This window comes from Chiloscyllium plagiosum, chromosome 36 (genome assembly GCF_004010195.1).
Source record: "Chiloscyllium plagiosum isolate BGI_BamShark_2017 chromosome 36, ASM401019v2, whole genome shotgun sequence".
NCBI classification, from domain to species: domain Eukaryota; kingdom Metazoa; phylum Chordata; class Chondrichthyes; order Orectolobiformes; family Hemiscylliidae; genus Chiloscyllium; species Chiloscyllium plagiosum.
This window is the reverse complement of record NC_057745.1, coordinates 14,685,305-14,700,742: the sequence shown is the minus strand read 5'-3', so window position 1 is coordinate 14,700,742 and position 15,438 is coordinate 14,685,305. Positions and strand designations below refer to the sequence as shown.

General features: G+C 42.7%; 1 protein-coding gene across 1 annotated transcript; it reads left to right on the top strand.

Moving 5' to 3' along the window:
* The first annotated feature begins 10,062 nt into the window (after window positions 1-10,062).
* On the top strand, window positions 10,063-11,689 carry tnfaip8l3 (tumor necrosis factor, alpha-induced protein 8-like 3). The gene has a single exon (XM_043677045.1). It carries the CDS (start codon window positions 10,122-10,124, stop codon window positions 10,620-10,622), a length of 501 nt encoding a protein of 166 aa, XP_043532980.1. The 5' UTR covers window positions 10,063-10,121; the 3' UTR covers window positions 10,623-11,689.
* Window positions 11,690-15,438: the final 3,749 nt, after the last annotated feature.

The following is a 15,438-nucleotide window of genomic DNA, read 5'->3' as shown; positions in this document are numbered from 1 at the left end:
AAAACCAGTGCAGCAACAATGAAGGGATGGTGATACAGTTCCAAGTCAGGATGGTCTGTCATTGCTGGTGTTTCCACGTCCCTTGTTCTTCCAGGTGGTAGAGGGCATGAGTTTGGAAGGTGTAATCAAAGGAGCCTTGCTAAGTTGCTGCAGTGCATCTTGTAGATGCTACACACTGCTACCATGTTGTGGCAGAATGTTCCTAATGTGCATGCTGCAGAGTCACAAACCTAAGATCAAAAGACCAAAATCCATCAATGATGAGTTTTGAAAAATGTGAAATTGAAAGAGAGCATTAATTTAAACTGTGCATGCTTGAGCAAAGAAGTTATGTAAAACTTTTAAAAATGTTTGGTTTTCATTGTATCCAAGTTTGGTGACTACACTTCAGGAAGATGTCGAAAGCTATAAATGTATGCATAGGAGGCTGCTACAGGGATAACATCTTGGGAGAGACTTGGGAACTGAGCATAGAGCATAGAAAAGTACAGCACAGAACAGGCCCTTTGGCCCATGATGTTGTGCTGAGGGTTAATTCTAATGTAAAATAAAATAACTTAACCTACGCACTCCTCAATTCATTGCTATACATGTGCATGTCCAGCAGTCGCTTAAATGTCCCTAATGACTCTGCTTCCACACCACCGCTGGCAACACATTCCATGCATTCACAACTCTCTGTGGAAAGAACCTACCTCTGACGTCCCCTCTATACCTTTCTCCTAATATCTTAAAACTATGACCCCTCATGCCAGTCAATCCTGCCCTGGGGAAAAGTCTCTGGCTATTGACTCTATCCGTTCCTCTCATTATCTTGTATACCTCGATCAGGTCTCCTCTCTTCCTCCTTCTCTCCAGAGAGAAAAGTCTAAGCTTATTCAACCTCTCTTCATAATGTAAGCCCTCCAGTCCAGGCAGCATCCTGGTAAACCATCTTTGCACCCTCTCCAAAGCCTCTGTACCTTTCCTATAGTAGTGTGACCAGAACTGAACACAATATTCCAAGTGTGGTCTCACCAGGGTCTTGTACAGCTGCAGCAAAATCTCGTGGCTCTTAAACTTGATCCCCCTGTTAATGAGAACCAAAACCATATGCTTTCCTAATAATCCTATCCACTTGGGTGGCGACTTTGAGGGATCTATGTACTTGCACACCCAGATCCCACTGTTCCTCCACACTTCCAAGAATCTTGTCTTTAATCCTATATTCAGCATTTGAGTTCAACCTTCCAAAATACATCACTTTGCACTATCCAGGTTGTACTCCATCTGCCATTTCTCAGCCCAGCTCTGCATCCTGTCTAGATTGCACTGCAGCCTGCAATAGCCCTCAATATTATCGACAGCACCTCCAACATTTATGTCATCTGCAAATTTACTAACCCACCCCTCAACCTCCTCCTCCTCCAAGTCGTTTATTACAACTACAAAGAGCAGAGGCCCAAGAACAGAGCTCTGCGGGACCCCACTCAACACTGACCTCCAGACAGGATACTTTGCATCTACAACCACTCTCTGCCTTCTGTCAGCCAACCAATTCTGAATCCAGATAGCCAAATCTCCCTGTATTCTATACTTCCTGACTTTTTGAATGACCCTACCATGGGGAACCTTATCAAATGCCTCGCTGAAGTCCATATATTTATCGACCTGTCTTGTCACCTCAAAGAGCTCAATAAGATTTGTGAGGGGACATGACCTACCCCTCACAAAGCCATGCTGACTGCCTTTAATCACACTAATAGTCATAAATCCTATCCCTCAGAATTCTTTCCAAACCTTTGCTGACCACAGATGTAAGACTGACTGGTTTGTAATTGCCAGGGATTTCCCTATTACCCGTCTTGAAAAGAGGAACAACATTCGCCTCCTTCCAATCCTCCAGTACAACTCCTGTGGAGAGTGAGGAGGCAAAGATCTTTGCCAGCGGCTTAGCAACCTCCTTTCTCGCTTCCTGGAGGAGCCTAGGTTAAATCTGGTCTGGCCCTGGGGACTTATTAATCTTAATGTTTTCCAAAATTTCCAGCACATCAACTTCATCAATCTTGATCTGGTCAAGCCTGTATCCCAGCTCCTGAAAGTTCTCATTCACAACAAGGTTCCTTTCTTTAGTGAAAACCAAAGCAAAAAACTCATTTCAGGCTTCCCCTATCTGCTCAGACTCCACGCACAAGTTCTCTATGATATCCCTGATAGGCCCTTCCTTCTCCCTGATCATTTTCTTATTCCTCACGTATGAGTAAAATGCCTTTGGGTTCTCCCTTATCCTTCTTGCCAAGCCTAAATTGTTCCCCTTTTAGACTTTTTATTCTAAAGAGACTTAATGCACAAGATGGTAATTAGAGGTAATAGATCAGATTATTAACCACCAAAAGGGCCAGATAGAATCAGAGTCATACAGAACGGAAACTGACCTTATGGTCCAATTCATTCATGTTAACCAGATATCTCGAATTAATCTAGTCCCATTTGCCAGCATTTGCCCCATATCCCTCTAAACCCTTCCTATAAATGTACCCATCCACATGCCTTTTAAATGTAATTGTATCAACCTCCACCACTTCCTCTGGTAGTCATTCCATACACGCACCATTAGGTCCCTTTTATATCTTTCCCCTCTCACCTTAAACCTATGCCCTCTAGTTTTGGACTCCCCTATTTCTTTAAGGAGTAAGTTTATTACAATCTGGAATTCAGTGTCAGGTGGGCATTGGAAGTTACTTTCAAGAGTTACTTGCAAAAAAAAAGTGAATAAATATTTGGAGATGGAAAATATTGTCAGGTTAAGGGAAAAAAAGCAGGGATAATCGGTTGGTTCTTTTAGGAAAGCATTTTCAAGAATGGGCAAATGGTCTGCTTTTGTGCTTTCTGGTTCTGTGTTGACCCTGAGGCTTCATTGACTGAGACAAAGATTCAGACATTAATACAGTCGATTCCATTGTCTGTAATTTTGTGAAGTGTAATTGCAGTAGGGATGTGGCTTTGATGCATCAGTGTCTTCACAGCTATCATTCCCATTGTGTAGTGCTCCATCTAGTGTTGTAATAAGTAAAGTTCCAGCCCTCAATCAAAGTTCTAATGAATGGAATTACTACCTTGGGCCAAAGTTTTGTAGGGTTTGCATCTACCCAAAGAAAATGGAACTAACCACTTGCATTGCTAGTCTGCCACCTCTGTTTCCAACCCTGCCGAATTGGTGACCCCTCAGCCAATCAGAGTTGACTTGCCGACTAACCAGCAAGTAAAAATTTGGAATTCTTGCATTGGTTCCAATGACAACAAGGTGAAAAACTTCAGCAATAGGCCTTTCTTAACAGCAATAAAATTGATAAAGCTGGCAAACTGAAAAATAGTTCTTCTGAAAGCCTAACTACTATCACTAATAATAGTGATAAAGGCTAGAAGGCATTTCTTGTTAACTTTAGTTACTGTTTCATGTGTTTGAGAATCTTTAAATATTGGGAAAGGGGGAGGTGATTAGCTGTCACTGTCTTGTTCTTCTCATCTGCATTGCTACCTGTTGCCAGCTCTTTACAGTAGTTCAGTTTACGCTGCCCTTATTTCTCAATTGATCTGCAGCTTATTCATTTCGTCTTTAGGTCACCCCTTGATCCTCAGTCTGAGCTTTTCCCTTAACCATTCTTACTGTCGGTATCTTACATTCTCAAACTGAATCTAATTTATCTAGGAACCAACAGGAGTAGGCCATTCAGCCCCTCAAGCCTGTTCCACCATTTAATGAGATCATAGCTAATCTGTTGCACATCTCCACCTTCCTGCTCTTTGCCCATTTCTCTTAGATAAATTTCTTGTTAAGCAATAATATTATCTGAGACTTAAAACTAACAACTGATCCAGCATCCACTACTGCTTGTGGAAGAGAGTTCCAAACATCGAGCACCCTCTCTGTGTGTAGGGGTGCTTCTTAACCTCTCTCCTGAATGGTTCTAGCCCTAATTTTCAGATGATTGCTATTATTTATTTGTGTTTGCAAGAGAATTTCAATTAAATGTAATTGCAAAACACTGAAGGAGTAGTTAGGATGTTCCAGCATCAAGAAGAAAGTGCCCTTTATCAAAATGTGTTTCCTTTCCTATCAGACTCCACTCGAGCATTCTTTCCAAGTCAATATCATGAACACATTTCTTAATTTAACCATTTCCTTGGAGCATTAGTGCAGTGTTTGAACAAAGGCTCCCAGAAAGTAACTTGCTGTCCAGGGTGCTGAGTATCTTATGCATGTTGCAGGACCTTAGCCTTTCTGCTCATCAGTACAGCATGTCCAATTTCATGTCAACAGCACAATGGAATTCCCTGACTTCGTCAACCTTATTATTTCACATTAACGTGCATACACGCTGCTATATTGACTGCTAAGGACGTTTGTGTATTCTACAAATTCAGTCATCAGTTTATATCACACTATCCAGCTTAGGCTGAAGGGATTGGAGCTAGCTAGATGCTGAATGGGTGTAAATACTGTATTGTTGCTTGAAATTTTAAATAATGCATTGTTTTTCATTCACTTTTGAATTACAAAGACTTATTAAACAGTTTTAAATAGGTGTTTTGTCAAATTGTCTCAGTAAGTCCCAAGCAAATAATTTTGTGCTTATTCCCATTGATAAGCTACAAATGGTCTTTCACAAACGCGTGATAGTTAGTGAGTATTGCCTTTAGTAACTATAATCGGTTCTGCTATAACGCGTGTTTCGTCAATACAAATTGGCTTTAACGCAATTTAAGAATTTACACTATTATTTGCAAAACGCAAACTTTCCTTACCTGTGTTGGCTATAACACAATTCTGGCCCCATTCCTTTAAACAGTGCAGCTGTTGTGCAATTTTCTTGTAATGCGAGATCGCAACTATCACATTATATCAGAACCGACTGTATGCTTTAATTAGTTCCTTTTATATTGTAGAATATCTAGAGTGTGGAAGCCAGCCATTCGACCCATCAAGTCCACACTGACTCTCTGATGACCATCCTACCCAGACATGCCCCCCTAATCTCCATAACCCGTCCATTTCCCATGGTTAATCCACCCAGCCTACACATCTTTTTGACTGTGGGAGGAAACCGGCGCACCTGGAGGAAACCCATGCAAACACGGGGAGACTGTCATCCAAGGGTGGAATTGAACCCGGGGCCCTGGTGCTGTGAGGCAGCAGTGCTAACCACTGAGCCACTGTGCTGCCCTATGTTGGACCATGTTGAAAAAAACCTGAGAATAATTGATGTCTTATTTTCTGGCTGCTCCTCTCTCTGTTACACCCTCCAAATAAACTCAGTTATAGCTCTTTTTACTTCAAGTGTCAGTCTTTCAGCATTGGATGCTTTCCAAATGGTCCTCATGCTCCATTGTTATTGAAATGCTCCAGTCTTTATAACATCATTACTAATCTCCATTTTTTCCAGATCCTCTGAGGCTCCTGTTTCTTCTCCAATGACCTGAAATAGCAAACCAGAGTTTACTTTCTTACTTCTAAATCACTTCACCTCATACAGCACAAACTCTGGGGAGGTGGGGAATGATGGGTAGTGCTTTGATATCCACCTCAAGTGGCTATTTTGCACGTCAGCCTAGATTGTAGATCTTTCTCGAGGCTGGCATTTCAGGCTGGGGCTGTTTTCCCTGGAGCATTGGAAGCTGAGGGGTGACCTTATTGAGGTTTATAAAATCATGAGGGGCATGGATAGGGTAAATACACAAGGTCTTGTCCCTGGATTGGGGGGAGTCCAGAACTAGAGGGCATAGTATTAGGGTGAGAGGGGAAAGATTTAAAAGGGACCTAAGGGGCAACCTTTTCAACATGTATGGAACGAGTTGCAAGAGGAAGTGGTGGAGGCTGGTACAATTATAACATTTTAAAAGGAATCTGGATGGGTATATGAATAGGAATGGTTTGGAGGGATATGGGCCAAGTGATGACAAATGGGACTAGCTTAATGTAGGATATCTGGTCAGCATGGACGACATCTCTATGATTCTATCTGTACCCAGCCGAGCTCCTGATGACCACTTCTGTGACTGGCATATTTAGTGACTAGAGTTCCTGCCTACTAGTGGGGACTTGCTCATGGGTTCAAAGTTGAGGAGAAAATGTTCTGTGAGGAGCTTTTGAAAAACAAAATGTCAAATGGCCCAATGTGGAAAACAGATCAGGATGGCAATCAGAACTGTGTTTCTGGGTAAGTGGTGGAACAACCCAAATGGGGAAGTAGGGTGTTGGTTTGCTCTATTTGACTTGACAGCATCATGCTGCACTTCTGGCAGGAAGGTTGGCCAAGATTGAAGCTAAATACAGTCCGTGGATTAAACTGAGGCTATGCCCTCTGGTCCTAGACTTTCCACATCTACTCTATCAGGTCCCTGCAGAATTTGTTTCATTTTCATTTCATCATATGTTTCATTCTTCTAAACTCCAATGAGTACAGGACCAACTTCCTCATAAGACAGAGTCTTCATTCCCAGATTCAACCTAGAGAATTTCCTCTAGACTGCCTCCAACGGCAGCACATCTTTCCCTAAACCAGGAGCCCAAAATTGCTTACAGTAGTCAGCTGTGGACACTAGTGGCTGGCATCATTTTCCCAAGACTTCCCTATTTTTATACTCCATTCCTTGTGCAATAAAGTAACCCTTACCCATCTTCATTCATATAACAGTGGAAAACAGGAATTCACCAAATTCTTTCCATTTGGATTAATTTCTGCATCAGTGACAGAGAGAACATTTTTGGAGGTATGCTGTTGTTTATGCATGACTTAAATGCAACTGGGATGAGATGGGCCTGGGCTTCTTAAATTTGCAGAGAACATTGATGCAGCTCATTGCAACTTTGTTCAGATGTTTTTAATGATGCAGAATAAGGTAACAACATCTTAATAAGGAAAGGATTGATATCCATGGTAGCTGAAACATGTCAAGCTGACAATAATATTGGTAAATGACCTGGGCATATTGATTTCCCAACAATGAACCGGATAGTTATTTGAAAGAAGTGACTGATTGCAGGTCACGTGAATGAGTAGCTGGTTGGAAAGGTATTATTGGCTGGTGGTGCTGCACAGAATTGCTGCGCAGTGATCTTATTTGCAACAGACTGACTCTGTGTTCAGCGACCATATAAATGTCATCAGTGACTTCCTAGATTTTGGAGACTCCAGACTATTTGGTTAAATGTGACATGCTGCCTTTGTTACTAATTGTTGCTTTCATAGTGACTAAATATTTGCAGAACCTTTCAGCAAGCAGCACACTGGCCTTGATTGTAAACTGGTCAATACTATATTGGAAGTAGGTGCTACAGGATATTTCTAATTGCCTCCATTTCTGACTCAGTTGATGGTTGCTGTTGACCGTAGCAATTACTTGATGGTACAACTGGAAGTCTCCCTAGTTCTGAGCCAGAAGACACTGGTTCAAATCCCACATGCTCCAAAGGTGTGTCATAACATGACAGGGGACCACTGATTTAAAATATCTATAACCAGTCTATGGTTTAATAACATATGATTGTATTGGGGCAGGCTGTCTCTGGAATCACAATGCATTCTGTAATTTCCTCTTAGACCACCAAATGTCACGTGTTGGAGTGTGTTAAAAGCTCAATCAGACATCAATGTTGAGTGAATTTTTAAAAAGACCACCTATAGCTTACAGTTGCATTGTTGATCGCAGCCGGCCCATCCTTGGGGGGAGATCTGAAAGTAACTTTGCAGATGGTCATCTCTTTTAGGATCTTCCTATCAAACACCTATAAACTTTTTGTGTACAATGGCTTATCGGTATTTTTACAGATAAATCAGTCAACCTTTTATTGCATCGTCTCTGAATCTGCTGCCCTATGAAATTATTTTACTCCATTACTTATGAATATTCAGAATTAATGAAGTCTAGCATGTTAGCATGAACATGCTAGCATGAAGACTAGTTAAAAGACTAGCATATCTTACTTCTGTCCATGCATACCATGTACAAGTACAAAACACTGCCTGTATGAACAGAGATTTACACAAAGGAAGGCGGAGGAGACTTTAATTTGATGTGATTTATTATTGCCACATGTACCTAGTTACAGTGAAAAGTTTTGTTTTGTGGCAGATCATACATACAAAGATCATGAAATAGAGAACAACAAAAAATGCTGGAAAAACACAGGTCAGACAGTTTCTGTGGAGTGAAACAAAGGTAATATTTCAGATTAGGAGGAGAAAGTGAGGACTGCAGATGCTGGAGATCAGAGCTGAAAATGTGTTGCTGGAAAAGCACAGCAGGTTAGTCAGCATCCAAGGAACAGGAGAATCAACGTTTCGGGCATAAGCCCTTCTTTCCTGAAGAAGGGCTTATGCCCGAAACGTCGATTCTCCTGTTCCTTGGTCCTGAAGAAGGGCTTATGCCCGAAACGTCAATTCTCCTGTTCCTTGGATGCTGCCTGACCTGCTGCGCTTTTCCAGCAACACATTTTCAGCTAATATTTCAGATTGATGACCTTCCATCAAAATTGAAGAATCATAAATAGGATGATAATCCAATAATGAATTCAGGAGAAATGGCTTCACTCAAAGGGTGGCACAGTAGCTCAGTGGTTAACACTGCTGCTTTACAGAGCCAGGGACCCAGATTCAATTCCAGCCTTGGGTGACTGTCTGCATGGAGATCACATATTCTCTCTGTATCCACATGGGTTTCCTCCAGCTGCTCTGGTTTCCTCCCACAATACAAAGATGTGTAGATTAGGTGGATTGGCCAGGGGAAATGCAGGGTTACAGAGAAGGGGTGGTGGGTCTGGGTGGAACCCTGTTCAGAAGGTTGGTGTGGACTCATTCGGCTGAATGGCCTGCTTCCACACCATAACGTTTCGATGAAAGGATAATTAGAATGTGCAACTTGCCACCACAAGGTATATTGAGGTGAATGGTAGATACATTTAAGAGGGTGTAGGATAACCACAGTTGGGAGAAAGGAATGAGATATACTCAAAAGATGTAAGGGCAAATAAAGAGCTGGTGATCTAAAACAAAAACAGAAATTGCTAGAGAAACTCAGCAGAGCTGGCAGCATCTGTGGAGAGAGAGCAATCAGTGTTCACATTTCAACTCCAGCAAACCACTTCAGAAGCAACTAGGGAAAGATGGTATTTATGCTGAACCCACCTATTAGTTCCTATTATCACCTATCATGCTTCTCTTCTTCCCAGGCTTATTATCAACAATCCCTTTATCAGCCTTCCCTCTATTTCCTTTCTCGCTCTGGACACTTTCTCCCTTTCACCCTCCCCATCCCCCAATCAGCAATAAGTATTACTTTTTCCTAGCTGCTTCCAGTTCTGAAGAAAGATCATGGACTTGTAATGTTAATGCTGATTTTTCTCCACAAATACTTCCAGGCCTGCTGAGTTTCTCTAGCAATTTCTGTTCCTGTTTGAACAACAGACCTGCATTTCAAGGAAAAGTCCCTTATTTTGACTGTTGATTTTATTTATTATTTATTTACATAGTTTATTTTAAGGACAATCTCTGAGGGGTTTAGTCTGTTTGTTTCTTTGTGGATACGTAGTGTGGGCAAGGTCACCAGTGGGTGTTAGTCTTCCCCTGCCCCCTCACCTTCCAAAACTCCCCAGCTCTTAGATATCTTCACATTATAGACCTTATTGTTACACACCTCTGGAGCAGATGGGAATTGAACTCAGCTTCCTGGTCCAGAGGAAGGAACATTACCATCATACCACACGACCCCTTCCTGCCCAGCTTTTATAGTTATCCACACCAGCATCCCAACACCTCTCACTTGTGGTCATCCACAACTCTCCCAGTCTCCACAAAAACATCCAGGGCCTCCTACACACTTCCCCTCCTTTCCCAATCAAAGCACCCTTTACATTATGTCACAGGAGTTAATCATGTTGGAATTAACTTGTGTGGAAGATGAACGCAGGTAAAAATTAATGGAACCCACAATAGCATGTTCTGGTGCCAGAGACTACTGTGTAACTGTATTGTATGAAAACGCTTTGTGATCACTGATTTTTTTCTTTTATTTCCACAACAGGAACGGAATCCTTTAACTCCAAAAGCTTGGCCCTGCAAGCTCAGAAAAAGATCCTGAGCAAAATGGCCACCAAGGCAGTGGCCAATATGCTCATTGACGACACAAGTAGTGACATCCTGGATGAACTGTACAAAGTAACCAGAGATTACACAAATGACAAGAAAGAGGCCCACAAAGTCTTAAAGGATTTGATCAAGATTGCTTTAAAAATCGGAATCCTCTACAGGAATAACCAGTTCAACCAGGACGAAGTGGAGACAGTGGATAAATTCAAGAAGAAATTAAATCAGGCGGCCATGACGGCAGTCAGTTTCTATGAGGTTGAGTTCACCTTCGACAGAAACATTCTGGCGGAACTGCTGACTGAATGCAAGGATTTGCTGCACGTTCTAATCGAGCGGCACCTCACTCCCAAATCCCACGGACGCATCGATCACGTTTTCAGACTCTTCGCAGACGTGGAGTTTCTGTCTGAGTTGTACAATCCTGATGGAGTTTACAAAGAGTATCTGCAGAAAATCTGCGAGGGGGTCAACAAACTGCTGGATGAAGGCATCGTCTGAACTTTGCAGCCTGAACAAAAGGACAGCATTTGAACCCCATCCTCCCCCCACCCCCTCCACTTGTTATCAAGGGACACCATGTACCATCATCGCAGGGTTTGGTGGCTGATTCTCATTGTTTGTATTTGAGTGCTACAGAGATTCCTTTTGTCTGATTCTTATACTGTAAGTGTGTGCATTTGAAAACAAACCAGATTGTGAATCAATTTTGTCGTTATGGAGGATGAGTAACTTATCTGCTGTGACAATGCATGCTAAAGAGCTTTTTGTAAAAGTTGAAATTACATTTTCACTTGCACAAGTTGGGGTGTTTATAGTACTGTTATCTTCAGATGTTAAAAGTGTTTTCCAGCACTTTGAAGTAACAATGAGCTATTATGATCACAAAAATTATAACAATGCAGCAGTTCCAGCTAAACAACCCACAAAATATTGCTGTAGCACTGCTTAAAATGCAACAGTAATTTAGGTCAAACATATTCGTAGGTTAAGCAGAGTCAAAATAGCTTACAGCTTAGAAGGCCATTCACCCCATGGTACCTGTGCCACTTCTCTGAAAGAATCATTACCCTGCCGCCCCCATAATGTCATTCTTCCTATCCATTCCTCCCTCTCATGTATTGATGCAGATACCTTTTAAAAGGTATTACAGATTGTGCTTCCACCACAGATTGATAGGATGTTCTTACAACCCTTTTTTGAAAAAAATGCAGACTCACCAGTCAATCCACAGTGTCTGTCTCAGATTCCAAGGTATCTTCAATGCTTGGTGGAAAGGGAGAACGAAATACAGACTGTTTTCTAACTCAAAGGCAGACATTGCAAAGCCAGGACAAGAATAATCCCGCCATGGATTGCAAATTTCATAAGAATTGTCAGTCATCTTTTCAGGAAATTAGCAGCCACATCATTTCCTGTTAACTACTTATTTTTGTTTAAGTAACAATATAACCTCCAGCCCCATTGAAGCACAGCAGCTGGTAGATGGTCTGTCACTGAAATAACTCCACAGAAGCCAGTATCTCGTCACCAAGTCACCCTTCATTTACATGTAGAGAGTCCTTGACACTGTTCCAGCTCCCTCAGAGCTTTCAGAATGAACAGGATGTCTGACACTCTTGTTCTTGGATTTTTTTAAATATATATCGGAGTCATAATTGTTTCTGTTTTTCCTCTCTTCCTCCCTTCTCTCTCCTTTCCCATCACCCTTTGTTTTCTTTTTTTTATTATTTCTTTTTGTTGTTTTTTTCTGCTGTGAAATGGTGTGGGATTGGGTGGGAGGAAGTGGGGAGAGGTTATTCGACACTCCTGTTTTTTTTTAATAGAACCCCTGACACTCCTTTTTTAACCCCCACTCTACCGCCTAACTTCGGTGGCGCTTATTTTTTCCCCAGCACCCATGTTGTGTGTGTGTGCAGGTGTGAATCACAGTGAGAGACACAAGGTGTACGAATCTTTATTCAATTTCTACCACCAGGAAGAAAGGAAACACCCGAGTGGCCAGTGACAGCCAGGGCTCCCTGATTGGACCAGGTTAACAGCCCCAATCAGGGAACTCGTATTCTATGAGGTCCAACTGGCTGACCTCGTTACAGTCACTGCATTCTTATCCCTCTGAGTTTGAAGACACAGGCTGGGTTTTTTTTGTTTAGCTCCTCCTGGGGTGTTTCAGCGCCGGGTCAGGTTCCGCCAACTCTGTCTCTGATACGGCTGGCGTGTAACACACAGCAGCTCAGCTCTTGTGCCTGGAGCATCTTGGAAGAAATTCATTCTCCTCTTCAGGAAGCAAAGGCAGTGATAATCGCCGTGTCCATCCCAGATCCCAATGCCTGACAGAGAGGGAAAACCCATGGATTCCAGAACAGTTGGAAAGGCTGTCGAGGAGCTGGGCACGTTTCACTCCCACACCGTTTGTGAGTTTGCAGCTTTCGTATGGTCCAGGTGCTTGTTCAGGACCATCACACCTACGCAAACTTTATACGTCACTGGACCTGACCTTGTGTTGACCATGTCTCTTAGCTATGTAGGGGCATTCCATGATACCTACACCAAACTGCGTCCCCTGAAGTAAACTGTCTCTCTTGCTTAGCTGTCTCTCTGGTGTCCAACATTGGCATTCCTGATGCTGTTTCAGCCTCCCCCTCAGGTCCAGGAAGACTTGGTGCAGAATCTTGTCCACATTAACAACTCTGCTGGAGCCATCCTTGTAGTTGCATGAGGGGTGGTCCTATAATCAAAGAGGAACCGGGACAGTTTGGCAATTAGTGAAATTGTAGGCTGTTTCTTTAAAATTTGGACTGCTGTTTCTGCCAGACCATTGGATGATGGATGGTATGAAGCTGCCCTTCTATGTCAAACACCTCATGACTTTAGGAAATATTCAAATTCCCTGCTAGTAAGCTATGGCCTGTTATCTGTGACCTTCTAGGAGTCTGTGTACTGTAAAAGATGTTAGCAGTTTTTATATCATTGACTCTGTGTTTGACAAAGTACTCAATGCATGTCCAGCCATTTTGAGTGGGCGTCCACAATGACTAAGAACATTGAGCCCACGAAATGACCTGCACAGTAGACATGTAACTGAGTCTAGGACTTACCCAGCCATTCCCAAAAATGTGGAGGACCTGCAGGTGGTATTTTTGTCCCTTTTGGCACTCAGGGCCTTGCCCTCCTAATGCAGCTATATTTGCATCTAATCCAGGCCACCAGACATAATTTCTCGCCTACATCTTCCTTTTGGAAACCCCTGGATGACCCTGTTGGAGTTCAGCCAGTATCTGGCAGTGACCTTTGCTCGGGAAATAACTATTCCTCTATGCCATTCTCTACAGTGATCTGGTCTCTCCTGGTCCAAAATGGTTTAGTTCTGGTTGTGATGGCCCTTTGATTTTCCCCATCATTATCAGCTGTTTCAGTTTTGCCAGAACTGGATCTTTCTGCATCCAAATTCTGATATTGTCAGCTGTGATTGGAAGTGTGTCCAGAAAATCTAAAATGATTACAGACTCTTCCAGTGGCAGTACCACTGACAATGTACCTGCTAGCAGGAGGCAGCACAATGTATCTGCATTTGCTACTTGGCCTCCTGGACGGTTTTCCAACTTGTAATTATCTGCTCTTAGTATCAGAGCCTACTGCTGAAGTCAGCCTGAATCTACGGGTGGCACTACATTGTCCTATTAAAGTAGACCTAGCAGGGGTCTGTGGTCCATTATTATCACAAATTTCCGTCTGTAAAGGTATTGGTCGAACTTCTGAACTCCAAATATGACCGCCAAACCTCCCTTCTCTATCTAGGTGCATTTACACTCTGCATTAGCCAAAGTCCTGGATGCATGCGCTATTGGGCGTTCCTCTCCATTAAGCTCACTATGAGCTAATATTGCCTCAATGCTGTACAGGAAGGCATCACATGTCAGTACCAGATCTAGCTTGGGATCTTAGTTTTAACACCTTAGATGATGATTGCTGTTTCTTCACTTCCCTGAAAGCTATGGCTTGGCCAAGTGACCATTTCCAAGGCTGACCTTTTTTAAGAGTTGATGCAAAGGTGCCAGGATGGACACCAGATTTATGTATGAACTTTCCATAATAAGTCACCAGTTCCAGGAAAGAGCTAAGCTCTGGTACAGACATGGGAGTCTGGGCACCTTTGATCGTCCTTACTTTTGGGAATCCTCATCTAACCACAATTGCAAGTACGCATGGCTCATGTTCAACTTCGTGAAGCCAGCCTCTCTGCCAGCTTTGCGTATAAATCTGCTATACAAGGGACTGGGTATTTATCTAGCCAAGAAAAGCGGTTTACTGTTCGTTTAAAACCCCCACAAAGGTGAACTGACTCATCAGGCTTCATAGTCGGTATGATTGCTGCTGCCCATTCTGCAAACTGAACTGGTTTAATGATTCCTTCACTTTCCAACCTCCTGACTTCTGACTCTACTTTTGCCCATGAGGCAAATGGCACTGGACAGGCCTTGCAGAACAGTGGAATTGCTTCCTGGTCAACATACGAAGTGGCTTTGGCTCCTTTGACCATCCCTAGAACATCCTGAAAAACCTCCAGGTATTTAATTAGGCCTTCACTCAGGCAGCCATTCTCCAATCAAAAAATGTTCAACCAATCAAGGTGAATCTTTCTCAACCAATTTCGCCCCATCAAGTTTGGGCCCGAGCCTTTTACTACAATCAGCAGGAATTGAACCAGCTGCTTCTCATAAGAGACTGGAACCAAAGTTGTCCCCTTAGGTTCCCAGTCGAGCCGAAGTCTTGTACAAACCTAAGGGTTGGGTTCCAGAGTAAATTTTGTTAAAGTCTAGTTCACTGAAATGGCTGTGCTGGTATCAACTTGCATTAGAACCAGGTGACCATTTAACCAGATGGCTATTTTGATTGGTTCTGATTTGGATATTGCTAAACAATTTAACTGCTCCAAACCAGGTGTAGGTGGACTTTCCTGGGAGTTCTCTTACTCAACTTAGGTCTAGCGGGATGCTTGCTGTCTTGGGTCTACACACTGGCAGCAACTACAATGGCTTGCCAGCCCAGATTCTGATGAAAATGTTAATCTTTTGGTTGAGACTTGGCTTTGTTTTGGGGTGTTGCTGTGGGCTGACCTAGAGTCCCTCTGTTCAGGATATGACCTGAGTGAGGCTATGCAATTGCCTTCATTTAAGTGGTGTTCTCCAAACCCAGTCAGACTGGTGAGTCAATCAGAATACCCTGCAACTCATCTGCTCTATTTGCAGCATTTTCCAGTGATACAGTCAGTTGTAGTGTCTGCTTGAAGTCTGATAGGGCATCAGGTAGTAGACGT